This window comes from Sinocyclocheilus anshuiensis, unplaced genomic scaffold (genome assembly GCF_001515605.1).
Source record: "Sinocyclocheilus anshuiensis isolate Anshui unplaced genomic scaffold, SAMN03320099.WGS_v1.1 scaffold609, whole genome shotgun sequence".
In the NCBI taxonomy this organism is placed as follows: domain Eukaryota; kingdom Metazoa; phylum Chordata; class Actinopteri; order Cypriniformes; family Cyprinidae; genus Sinocyclocheilus; species Sinocyclocheilus anshuiensis.
Genome location: NW_015541011.1, coordinates 936582 through 950721, shown reverse-complemented (window position 1 = coordinate 950721; position 14140 = coordinate 936582). Strand labels below are relative to the sequence as shown.

At 38.5% G+C, this 14140-nt stretch overlaps 1 protein-coding gene across 3 annotated transcripts in view; it reads left to right on the top strand.

Annotated features, from left to right (window-relative positions):
• The window catches only part of LOC107690371 (peptidyl-prolyl cis-trans isomerase FKBP8-like), a 52547-nt gene extending 42866 nt beyond the window's left edge, over window positions 1-9681 (top strand). For 2 of the 3 annotated variants that reach the window (XM_016488681.1, XM_016488680.1), the window contains 5 exons: window positions 4721-4938; window positions 6565-6746; window positions 6863-6940; window positions 9068-9208; window positions 9328-9679. In XM_016488681.1, coding sequence (XP_016344167.1) covers window positions 4721-4938; window positions 6565-6746; window positions 6863-6940; window positions 9068-9208; window positions 9328-9414 — 706 coding nt within the window. In that variant the 3' untranslated portion in view covers window positions 9415-9679. Of the gene's footprint in view, window positions 1-4720; window positions 4939-6564; window positions 6747-6862; window positions 6941-9067; window positions 9209-9327 lie in introns of all 3 variants that reach the window. The other variant, XM_016488682.1, reaches the window with a different exon arrangement.
• Window positions 9682-14140: the final 4459 nt, after the last annotated feature.

The following is a 14140-nucleotide window of genomic DNA, read 5'->3' as shown; positions in this document are numbered from 1 at the left end:
ACGCCCGACAGCGGCGGAGCAGGTGGGAAGGCAGGCAGGTAGATGACCAAGGTGGTGACGACGGAGGGAGGAACCATGGTGGATAAGATGGAGGGAGGAGCCAGGATGGAGACAGGAGGAGCCAGGACGGATCAGACGGAGGGAGGAGACAGGAGGGGCCAAGGTGGATCAGATGGAGGTAGGAGCCAGGATGGAGACAGGAGGGACTTGGAGCAGGAGGAGCCAGGTGGGACCCAGATCGCAGCCAACATGACGTCCCACGGTGGAGCCGATGGAGGGAGGAGCCATGGTGGAGGAATGGCTGATGACTCCAGGGGGCCGACCAACAGTGGCGGAGCAGGTGGGAGAGGAGCCCGGGGTGGAGACGGAGAGCCGACAAGCCAGGGCAATGGGAAGGATCCGGAGGGCCAAGGCGGAGCAGATGGCTCAGGCGACCGAGGCGTAGGTGGAGATCCGGAAGGCCGCGGTGGAGCCGGAGCGACAGCGGACCAAGGTGGAGCTGGAGTGAGTGCCCAACGGAGCCGGTGGGACGCATCGACGAGGCGCAGCCGGAGGAGTGGAGTCCTGAGGCGATGGCGGGTCGACGACTGGCCAAGGCGGAGCTGGAGGGACGAGGGAGCCCGGCTGGACTGACAGGCCACGGCGGAGAGGAGGGAGCTAGGAGCCATGGTGGAGCCGCTGGGTCGACGGGCCGAGGCAGAGTCTGGGACTCAGAGGCTGGAGGCAGAGATAAAGGATCCTCCAGCCACGATGTCGATGGAGACTGGCAGACCCGCGGCAAACCCACATCACAAATGTTGGGCTGAGGGTGAGCTGAGGGGCTGACAGGGGATAGCGTAGGCGGTGGTGAGGACTGATGAAGAGGTGATAGGAGAGGAAGGGTGGGTGGGAGTTCATGACAGTTAGGGGTTTTTGGATTGGTGTATGCTCCCCACTAGGGCTACATGATATATCGAAATTATCGAAATATCGCAAATGTAAATATCGCAATATGCATATCGCAAGGGTGTGCGATATCTGAATAATTTTAATAATAGTCTGCTTAAATCAAAATGTTGCAAAAGGTCAACGTTTTAGTTCGACGCACATAGCAGAGAATTGCTTGACGTTAAAAAGAGTTAAGTGCAATAAGTTGCAGAAAACAACTCTTTGCCGTCTTGTCTTGCTGTCTGACTCACACACAGACTGTTCAGGGCAGACAAACAGTTCAGGCATGACCTCTATGGTCGTGATGGGGCAGAGAGACAGTACAAAAACGGCCTCCTTGGCCGTAACAGGACAGACAGAGAGGCGCACAAAGACAAAGGTAATCCAAATAACATTTAATAGTAATCCAAGATGATGAAGATTAATACAAAACACAGGGTAACACAAGCAGCATACACAACTAATAACCGGCCGGCAAATGAAGGAACAGAACGGGGAGACTATATACAAACGCAAATGAGGGACTAATGACATAATGAACAGGACACAGGTGAACAGAATGAACTAATCAAGGGAACTAAGGAAAACTATAGGGCTGCGTCCGAAAATTCTAAAATGCTCTAAAATCCAAGGCAGGAAGGCATGTTCAAATCCAAATTCTGCTTCACTTCCTGTCTCCGGAGGTACCTTCTTCTGATCAAATTTTGAAGGCAGCACAGATGTATCCTTCGCTGCCTTTGCCTTTGATATGCCACAATCCTGTGCATTCCATTCCGTGACGGTTGAGCTAAAAAATAAATATAGTTGATATATATATATATAGCAAATGGTTGACATGACTGGGAACAAGCCTGCACCGGCTGCCTGGCCCCTAGAGACACACAAACTCTGTTAGACACACATAAATGTGTCAATACACTACGCAGCTGAAATATGCATGAGGTGACATATAACACAGATATCACCTTACAACCGCTTCGCACGCCAATGGCAATGTAGGTTCAGTGACTGGATCTCATTTCACTGTGGAAGGGAAGGAAGTGAGCTATTGGTACTGTTATAATCTGCTCTGATATCACATACAAATAATGTTATTGACTTTCTTTAGTTCAAAATACAGATGGAAATCTAATATTATTAAAAGTAGGACTGATAAGGATTTATATGACATACGCTTCCTCTTTTGTGATCTGTGAATCTCAGTATGTACATTTATTGTGTGTCTTAAGCTATATATAAGAGCGTTTTCTCAACCAGTGACATAAACTTTCAGCAACAGCTGTCAAGGAAATTGATCAAACATTTACCTAACATTTTTCCTTGTCCTTCCTTCCAATCAAATCCTATCCAAAGTGATAGATTAACTGATTAAATGGACCCTGAACAGCATCTTGGCATGCATCCACAGACTAACTCTCTCTCTCTCTCTCTTGAATATTTGGGTTGAACTGTTCTGGAACAGTGTTGTAAATACAACTTAACCACAAATTTCTAGTCGTGTCCTCTTTTGGAAGGCTTTCACAACGAAACACACGGCGGGCTAGAGTGAGCGGTGGTTGACGGGCTTGAGAACAACACTTCAAAGAGAAAGGAAAAATTTAAATCGCATCATATGACCCCTTTAAAATAGTGGCCGCTGTTTTTGCCAGATATTGGTGACAAAAATTTTCAGGCATTATGGTGACTGTATATTTTACAGTTAATAATTATTTATTTCATCAACTGGTGTCATTTTAATGTACCAACTTAACTACGCAGAGCTACTCTGTACTTTAAATTATATTGAATTATACAGGTTGTGAAACAGAAGGCCCCAAATATGAATTAAAGTTCACCAAAACTGGAACTCCATGAACTATGACTCACATAAACATATACAGACAAAGCACAGTGTTACCATACAAAAACAAAATACCATCAGGGTAGCTAAACATTAAATGTAATATAAAGTACACCTAACTAATAACTCAAATAAAAAGAAACATAACAATCTTCAAATAAATATTTAATAAAAAATTATGAATTTAAATGTTATTTAATAAAAATTGTAATAAAAAATGTAGATATTTTAAAATGAACATGGAATTTTTGAACATGGAACGTTACAGTTCAAAAGTTTGTGGTCAGATTTTTTTATGTTTTTGAAAGAAAGTTATATATATTTTAAAATGCAATTTATTCCTGTGATGGCAAATATAAATGTTCAGCATCATTACTCCAGTCTTCAGTGTCACATGATGCTTCAGAAATCATTTTAATATGCTGATTTGGTACTTAAGAAACATTTCTTAATATTAATACGTTGAAAACATCTGTGCTGCTTCATTTTTTTTATTACTGCTTAATTAACATGTTTTACAGAATTTTTATATTCTTTTTTACATTCACTTTGATTCTGATAATAGTCCAATTGTGTGTATGTTTTGTGCATCTCATTAAGCTGCACAAACCTACAGTTACATGCTATCAAGTTACATTGAAGAGGTCTTGGATTTACTTCAGCTCACCAGCTGACTCTGATATTAACACTCCAGTTTACTGGAATACCATGAACTTTACTGGAAACCTCCAGCTGAACAAACATGCATGTTTGAACTGAAGAATGTCAAACTGTGTCAGTCTAGCAGGTTAGAAACTTTCACACCAGGCTTGATTTTGTTTTATCTCATGAGGACACACTTAATAAATGTGCACAGTGGAATCGACTCAAGTTTCAGGCATTTATTTGTTAGGCTATGTTATGAGCTGAAATGTGAGTGTTGATTGGCTTAATTATTTTGATTAAGTGAAAGGAACGTATTGAAAAATATAAAAGCAAATTACAAGGTTAATTCTGAATTTACTATGTTTTTTAACACATAATTCACTGGAGTCCCAAGGAACCAAATATAAAACCATTCTAACTCAACAAAACATACAGGTTAACTTCAGTGTTCTTTCCATAAGAGGAAGAGTGGAGTTTTGTGTCTCAGTGTGTGGTGTGTGATAGCTTTTTACAGTGTTTTCACAACAATGCTCAGAGAATATCACAGAAAAACGGTTTCACCAGAAAAACAGGCAACATTTTTCCATCATGTCATTTCCATTAATTTACCATCCTAAAGACTACTGAAAGAATACCACTTTATTTTGACACAAACCTCAGTCCGCCAGAGCAGATGGTCTTCTAAAGAGGCCTCTGCCAGTACTAGAGTTCAGATCTGGGCAAAGTGAAGACAGCACACACACAATGGACATGAGCCCTTTGCCTCTCAACAGACAGCAGGCAGTCAGTGTTCAAAACAGCAGCTCTACCATTCCTGTCTCTCTCTCACTTTCCTTCTCTCAAACAAAAACAACCACAGTACCGCAGCACAAAAATAACAGACTTACTCGAAAGGAGATATACTTTAAAAGAAGAGAGAGGGAATAAAAATTGTTTCCACAAACTGCCAACATCTCCAAAACTGTCTAACACTAATTGAAGTTGCTACAGAACAGAATAAAAACATCCAGGAATCAGGGAGAAACCAAACCCAAGATAGATCTGATAGACAGCTAGAGAGCCATTCATCCATCCATCCATCCACCCATCTATCTATCTATCTATTACCATATGAACTTGTTTTATAGTGAAGAAATCTTTATAGAGAGAGAAAGATAGTCTAGATGCATGACTTCTGATGGATGGGATGGGATGGGATAGGATTGGATGGCTGGATGGATGGATAATGATTTCAATCAGATGTTTCAGTGGGCCGAGTATCTTGTAAATGAATGGTGCTTCATTGCTGTGTATGTGTTTTATTGGCAGGGAGCCTGATATACCAGCCTGGGCTCCTCTCCTGTATCAGCTGCAACTCCTAGACTTCAGAGAAAAGCCGGACCCCCTTTCACTGCCCATCCCCGACCGGATCCGCATCGGCAACCAGAAACGAGAGCGAGGCAACTTCTACTTCCAGAGTGAAGAGTACAGCATGGCAGCACAGGCTTACTGCATGGCTTTAGACGTGCTTACAACACACACAACTGGTAATCCAACCCATACTGCCCTTCAAACACCTGTGTCATAAAATGCATTAAGCAGGAACATGCCAGAACATGCACAAAACTTTCATGCGTACATAAATGCATAAGGGCACAGATCTCAACAACAGGAAATGTTCTTTACAAACTGATAATAGGCTATTTATATATATTACAAATATTATAAATACTGTTACATTATAGAATATTTATTTCTAATATTATACATAACTTCTGGTGACAATTTGGTCCCCATACTCATTCACACCGTGCCATCTTTCTATTGGCTTCATGATCTCTAATAAATCATTCAATGGTGATGGAGAAAACCCTTAAACCAGCTCTCAATCCTATCTAGTTCTAGCAGCTCAGCAGCTCATCTATTTAATCAATAATCATGTCATCGGAATGCTCAGTCATGTCTGCAAGCTGTGACCACCCTGAGTAACGCTCTTATTAAACCCTACACTAATCAAAAGTAATAAATCTACATGTTATTTCCACCTCCTTAATCATGGTAATTGCTGGAAAGCCTGGCCCATCTTGAGAGGAACATTTGACAGTAATGAGACAGTAAAGTGCAAAGCACCACATTGGATTATAGACACTGATAATGACCACATATGCAGAAATGATCTCCACATCGCCACAGTCTCCGCTGACCACTCAAGCGTCACATATTAGACTCTCCTTCATTTTCTACGCAATATTTTTCTACGTTTATATATTTCTGTCTCATTAGCAACTAAATAGTAATATAAAAAATTATTTTAACGCAAATGCGTTCTAGTGGACAAACACGAAATCACTCTAGCACCAGGTGATATTCAAAACAAAATGTTGCTGGACATATTTGCAATCAGCAATCCCTAACCCATAAACAGAAATATATACATTAGGAAGCTCTACAGGAGTAAGGAAGCATTCACACACAATGCCCTTTTGCATCCTATTGCGTTGCTTTTCCATTATTTTCCTATATAAACATGTGCTAGATGGACTTTGACCACGCCCATTCTAAAAACGCGGTGCTTAGGATAAAATAAGTGAAACTTATAAAAAACGCGTTCAAGACCTTGCTTTTTTTTCCAATTCCATGCCTTGCACTTCGCATTTTAAATGCAAATACGCATTCTGTCAACTCATTGTGCTTTTGCTCCAAATTTCAGCGGCAGATCGTTGCCCGCAGATAATCACATCGGTGTTTATAGGCCTATTCGGATGAATGAACCAGTAGTATTTTTTAACAAATCAGTTAAGTGAATAATTCAATGACCCACTCATAAAGACAGTCACTTGTATAGACTTGTACAGCCAATTTGATTATACCGGTACTTTAAGACAGCAACTGAGCTCACCGGTTTTTTCTACTGTGAAATCCCTACCACAAATGCACAGACTGACAGTCTCTCTGGAACAAACATTGAAAAGTCAGTGCTGTTGAACTGTTATATCAGCACTGTTGGAACACTGCTTGACCAATCAGATCTGAGGGCCAGAACTAATGCATAATGCTGTTTACACTGGATTGATCCATAAGCAAACACATTTTTAATTGTGTTTATCATTTTCTTTGGTGTTACATTACCACAGTGTGGTTATAAGTGGCTGTACAACTGTGTCCTCCTATAGACAGTCAAAGGTGTGCATCAGATGAGGAAGACGAGGAGGTGAACGACTACCAGGTAAAATGTCTGAATAACCTGGCAGCAGCACAGCTGAAGCTTGGACAGTCTGACGAGGCTCTGCACACCAGTCGGGATGTGCTGTTTCTGGATCCCCAGAATGTCAAAGCGTTATTCAGGAAAGGGAAGGTATGGGTGAATATTATTCAACAAACTAGGCATTTAGATTGTTTATACGTTGTTTATACTTTCCATCTGGATTATACTTTTTCTTATGGTTGTGCTTAAAACAAATGCATCTGCAGCTTTTATCGGACAAGGGTGAGTATGAGGAGGCCATGGAGAACCTGAAGAAGGCTTTGAAACTGGAGCCGTCCACTAAGGTGAGAGGCGTAACCATATCTCTTGAACACATCTAAACTTCAGCAGAAAATCCCATTAGCAGCTATTTACAGATCAACCGACCTTTGTGAAATGCCTGGCCTAACTGGAACAGTGTTATTTATCATTGTGGATCTATTTGGCCTATTTAAGACAAAAAAAGACATTTTTTAAATGTATTTCTAATGTGTTTGCATTTCACGGATATATCACAGTTCCCTGACTGGCCTGTTTGAATATGCAACACAAACTTAAGACAAGGAAGTGAAATCCTGTCCTGAGAAATTCCACTCATCCTAAAACAGTCAGTAAGAGTGCATCCAAACAATATTTGTTTCTACGGCTAGAGTCTTATAATATCAGAAATGACAGAGTTTTGTGCTGTGTTACAATCCACAGAACCAAAACTTGTTCTGTCATGCCTCAAATCCTCAGAGCAGCCACCAAGATTAGAGCTGTCTGGAGCCAGTACACGGACTCAAAGTCACAGACATACACACTAGCCTTCCAAAAAAGTGAATCAGCACTGTATACACTGTGAATGTTTATGACATTTAAGAAGCAATAAACAGAACAACTAGCCTCATTCATAATTATGAAGAATATAATGACCCATTCTGCAAAAAATTTGCAAAATGTCATATCTAATCTGTTTTATTATAAAGTTGCACAACATGCAGCTCCATGAAAGCCCATAATGCAATATGCATATATCACTATCATATCACTTATATATATATCTTCCAAATATTACAACACACAGGTTCATGCTCGAAAACCCTCCAATGTGGCTGAATTACAACAATTCTGCATAGATGAGTGGACCAAAATTCCTCCACAGCGCTGTAACAGACTCGTTGCAAGTTATCGCAAACGCTTGATTGCAGTTGTTGCTGCTAAGGGTGGCCCAACCAGTTATTAGGTTTAGGGGGCAAACACTTTTTCACACAGGGCCATGCAGTTTTGGATTTTGTTTTCCCTTAATAATAAAAACCTTCATTTAAAAACTGCATGTTGTGTTCACTTGTGTTATCTTTTACTAATATTAAAATTTGTTTGATGATCTGAAACATTAAAGTGTGACAAACATGCAAAAAAATAATATATACAGATAGAGACAAACACTTTTTCACACCACTGTATATACATATATATACACATATACATATACATATACATATATATATGTGTGTGTGTGTGTGTGTCAAATTTGGGATAATATAAGAAAGAATGAAGCAAAGACATTCCACAGATTGTATCTGGGCCTGCTGATGAGTGATTTTGTGATTGACCTCAGGTCCACTCACACTGTGCTTTGACACAAAGTGCTCATGGTGAAGAGTGAGCCTTGTCTAGACAAAACTAAAATATCTGCTGTTGCTATAATGACACCCCGTCTGGATGGCAGGGCAAAAGGCAAACATTCCCTCAGGAGGGAACTCATTGCAAAATTCAAATTAGGATCATAGAGTCAGAGATGGCATGGGATGGAAAGTGGCAATACATGTGCTGCTTTATACTTCGGCTGTTAACAGTCTCTTAAGTGTATACTATGTGCTAATGGCTTCTGATGAAAATACACCTGTATGCAAATCTTTACCCATTACAATGTGGTATATTCTAAGGAAAACATTAAGACTTTTTAAATTTAAAATCTGCACGGTGTTAAAGTAGTAAAGAATATAAAATGCTCAATACAGTGATTCAGTCACATACAAGATTCCCACACTGATATCATTAAGGCCAACCAAATGTATAATCTACAAGTACACAATAGCCAAAAACTTAACAGGAGCAGCAATGTAAAATAAATAATAATAAAAAATAAAACAACTTTATTATTAATTGTTATTAATTAATAAACAAACTCTTTATTACACTTCATTATATAATATATATATATAGCTCTTAAAAAATGATAGCCAGCCAGCGAAATCATGATTCAGCTTGATACAGCTTGCATACAGTGAAATGCCACCATCTGTTGGTCAGTTTTAGCAAGTGCAGAACCTCCTTTTTTTCTCACAGAACTGTAGGCTACAAAGTTCAATTCAAACATCAAAAAAAGTTGTTTTACTTTGCATTAGGAGTTTGAATGCTAATATTTTTCTTCATATTATATTTTATAGGCCATTCATGCTGAACTGTCCAAGTTGGTAAAAAGACAGGCGGGGCAAAATGAGACCCAGAATTGGCAAGCTAAACCAGCTCAAGTGTTAGGCGAAAACATAGCGCCATTTCTGACACCTCCCCCCGAAAAAAAGCAGTTTGTAAGTGACTGATTACCACCTAGTGAAGAGAATCAAATAGGTGGAAAAGTCATTTCAAAATGTGCCAGAGTTGGCGTCCAAGTGCCGCCATTGTTTGATCTTGTTTCTTACTCTTTCAGGGAATTTCTTGGAAGTTTCTGCTTGGAGCTCTGGTGGTGGCCTTGGGCAGTTTAGTCACATCTGTGGTCCTGTCCGCACGGAACTAGCTCTCTCGACCTACTTGCAAATTAACTACAAGTCTCACAAGAGAAAAAAAAAATGCACTGCACTGTTGAAAGAGCAGCTATATGGGTGGTTCTACAGGTGGCACACCGCAAGGCAAATGCGTTTAAAATATTTGCAATAAAACACGAGTATTAATATGTTTTTGAGTTTTGTTTTGCTTTCTGCTATATGACATGTATGCAAAGTGATGGAATTACTGGAATTTAGGGGAACAGCGATTACATCATTATGGTAGAAAATGTAGTTATGAAAAATAGCCTCCGAAACGTGTGGAGATATAATAAAGGTAACAAGAAATCAAGTTCTTTATATTTTATTTGTTGACAAAAATATAGGAAAAAATGAATAAAATACAATAAAAAAATAAAGTCAACATGCCCATATTTGCTACATCCTACAAGTTAACATACTTTTTTTGTTCTCAGCCCTCATAATACGAAACATTTTAGAGTGAAACATGATATTAAATAATTTAATTTATACACCAGGAATTGTTTGGATTACATGCCATTTAAATAATTTAATTAAATAATTTAATTTATACACCAGGAATGGTTTGGATTACATGACATTTTTCTAAAACAATTTTTACACTGCTCTTCAGCTATTGATTAAAATGATCACGTTGTTTAACTATATAAATTAATATATTATTGTAAATAAAATGTCCATTAATAGTATTTTTTAGTAACAGTTTATTTATTTCGTTATTTTGTGAATATTAAGTTCTTAATTTATGGATAAAATAAATTGTGGTTAGTTAAACAAGCAGCTTTGTCATAATTGCAGCTGAAATACCCGAGGAAAAATATTACCTTAAAATGGGGGTCCTTGGATTATGGGTAAAAAAGTTGAGAACCACTGGATTAGAGTATACAAAATTATATATTTTTTTCTTTAAAATAACATGCATTGATGAATCATTCACAATAAAACCAGGAAAAAGCATTAAGAAAGTAAATAAGGTCCATTTTGATTTCATGTTGACTTTACATCTGCTCACGGAAATGTAACTACATCCAGCTTTGAATACTAGCCCACACAATTACTCTGGCCCTCCAGGGTTCGGTTTCCTGGGTATGAGCATTACTCTGTCCTCCTCCACACTCTGACACTCCTGTGAACACACTGAACGGTGACTCGTCTGTACAGAGGATCTAATATGGCAGCTGATTAATCTATTGTTGCCCAAACCAGTTGGTGTGACATGTTGAAGGAGGATCACAGATTCTGTCCCTGAATGTTATATCATGATGCAGGCATCGTCTCTGATAACAGCACATGGTGAATCTCTCAAATGAATGGCTGAAGTGTCAGTTCTGCAACTATGACCATAAAATGGTAAGCTATTTCTTATTTTAATTCACCCCAAAACTTATACAATTCTACAATGCATCATTCATTCATTCAGCTAACCATGTTCCTGCAACCTATTCCTTGTCTGTACACTGGTTGGAGATCTTGACACACCCATCTTACGTTTTCCACTTGTTAGCATTCTCTACCTCAACTTTTAACTTAAATAAATACTGTAAAAGGCCTATTATTTATTTAATACCAATTAAACAAATTTATTTATTTGTTTGTTTATTTAAACCTAATACAGTATAAAGGTGGTTTATTTATTTTTGATTCAGTGCTGTAAAAACGTTAAAATCGTTTTTAGTTTGTTCCTAAAGGTTTGCAATGAGCCCACTTATGGTATTTTCATAATAAAATAATGTATTAGGTTTAAATGATAAAATATCACCCTGTAAAACCCTTTTTTTTTTTTTACATTCCAAAATATCATTTGGAAAATAAAAGCACATAAAAAACACGCATTTCTATCACAGGCCCCAATGACAACATTCCCCGTACCTGACGTCACATGCCGCATCCAATCAAATGATTGCCTCCTGTGCCGAAAGATCTGAGATGGTCCTCACTGCAGAACACAAGATCCAGGGGGCGAGGTTGGATCCAGATCCAACTCCTCTCACCTTACATATACCTAAACCTACCCGTCTCCACTCCCTGATCCCTAAAACCACCCATCTCCACCCCTAAACCTACCCATCTCCACCCCCTAGATGTGGATCCAACCCCGCCCCCTGGATCTTTGTTCTGCAGTGAGGGGCTACTGGAAGATCTCGCGATGCTACAGATTTGTAAGTTTGACCAAAGAGTTTGATGCCAGACAGTAAAGCCATCGGCTTGCTGGTTGGGAAGTAAGATAGCGGCCCATTGGGTGAGCTCATCTGAAAATCGGACAAAACTGATCAAAAATGACCAGCGAGTATATTAAACTTGGGTTTAATATAGCAATATTTGGTCGCTGTCAGACGTGTATGAGAGCTCTTATATCGGGTCATGGCGTTTGAGGCCTGTGGGATTGGCCTCGACTGACTCCGATTTAAAATGGACTGGGAGGAATTAAAGTTTAAATTCAGTTATTATGACGACTGTATGTTTTCAGCTGGGTTCATCACATCAAATTATATTTTCACCATTATGTTAGTCCTAAATTCGTTAATAGAAATGGTATGTTGGCATCACGCACACACCTTTAAGCTTTGATAACTAAAACGGCTGAAACAGTTGTTGGCATTTGTTTCCATCGTTTTATTTCCGAGAGAAGTTTATTGTAATTATTTAACTTTGAGTCAAATTATGTGTTCCACATAAGGACATACCACTCGTATTTCTTAAACATGCACCCTCATAGGAAAGAAAAAAGTCAAATGAGATCCTTAATTTCGCAGTTGTTTCTCCGACACTTAACCTTTACAAATAATAGTCAGTGTTTTGTATCATATTTGATACACCAGGCCTGTGGAGTATATTGTGAGAATATGGAGCTCACACTCAAAACAAACAAACATCAGTTTTATTCAGAAGACCGAGCTGAGCATTTTTTTTTTTTATGGACAAAAAGTAAATGAAATTCTGACCAACGAGAATGAATGAGATTTTTTATAACAGTATAGCAAACTACCCACATACATAAAATCCATAAATCTCAGTTGTCACTCTGTATATCCCAATGAAATATATTTTAGTAAAGATGGCATTTAAGTGCTTAGTTTTATAATCAAAGCTCCAGAATTTTCATTGTGGTGGGCAAAACAATGCAATGATAAATTAGATTCCTGGTTCCTCACAACATTAACTTTTTTCCCCTAAAAAGCCTTTTAACTTCCTGAACAGTATGAACTATCAGTCAGAGGGCTGAAGGTATGTAGACAATTGTGTACAACAGGTTCTAAACAAAATATTGATCATTTAGAGGTTTAAAAAAAATCATGTATCAACTTTGATACAGTAGGCTTTATAGGGTTACACTGAGATTAAAACCTTCAGATCGGGTCAGTCAGATCAGATATTTAATTTCAGCACCGTGTCCTCTTTAAGGGGAAATCAGCGTGAACTTGCTCGCCAGAAAAATGCCAAGAAGCAAAGTGATACGCAAAAAGGCAAGAAAAATTATGGTTTATCTGCTGCTGCCAGAAAGCAGAGCTAACCTACAATCCTAAAACACTAACAGAACTTGAGCTAGATGCAGCTTTCTTTTAATAAGGAAGAAACTCCCATTAATGCGTTGCTTAGTTTCTGCAAGTATGAGAATTGGAAATTGTAGGTTAAAATCTGGGAATGTGGGACATGTATTACTGTTATTAATTTCCATGCATTCTTTTCCTTTTTAGAGATGCAGAAATTATGCAACAGAAGCAAAAGAAAGCCAATGAAAAAATGGAATCTAAAGCCAAATAGAAGACATCAACAAACTCTTCAGACGATCCTAAGCTATTATTGCTGGTGTCATTAGGCTGTATTGGTTTTTGTTGTCTAGATTCAGCAGTACCATTGCTTGAATTTTGATTTTAAACCTTTTTGTATTGTACTAATTAAGGTTGATCGGGCATTTACTTCACTGTGTAGGCTACAGGGGCCCGTTCTTCGTACGTTGCTTATTACATCCGAGATGAAATGTCACATCCAAGATGATATCATTGCGCTAATCAGGATCTGGCTAATTTGCTTCTTCGAACGCAGCTGTTGATGATTAGTATGGCTGGATCGAGTTATCTGAGATAATTACGCGTTCATGGCTATGTATCGATGCTCGAAACCACGATCAGCAATGCAGCGATTGGCTGGCGGCAAGACAGCAACGTAATGACATCATATAATTAAAGACACCTGACGAAAAACTTGACACATTTCTGGACTTTTATAAGGAAACAGCCAAGCGAACAAAACTACATAAATGTTATAATAGATAAATGAAATGTGTATTTTATTACATTTTTTTACATGATTTCCAATTATTTATTCACTATTTTTAATATTTGTACAGGCTTTACATTATTTAAATTAAGTAATTAGCAATTCATTTAATTTTATATTTGAACAGATTTGTTACTTGTTGAATTAGTTTCTTAAGGGTCAAGATCATGTTATCTGCCTCTCCTGTGCTCCAGCCACTCCCAAAATAGCTGTCACCACTCAAATTAATGCACGACTAAGACAAATTATGGATAAGTAACAATTTTATGACCAATAAATCTTTCAGTGAGTAAAACTGGCTGTGTCTAGTATTAAAGACTACACAACATTATCATATTATCTTTAAATTAATTTTTAAATGATTTTAAATTATTGTCCCTGGATTAGTAGGGTACTCTTGTAGTAAAGTAGCGGTGGTAGCGGACAGATTTTAAGTAT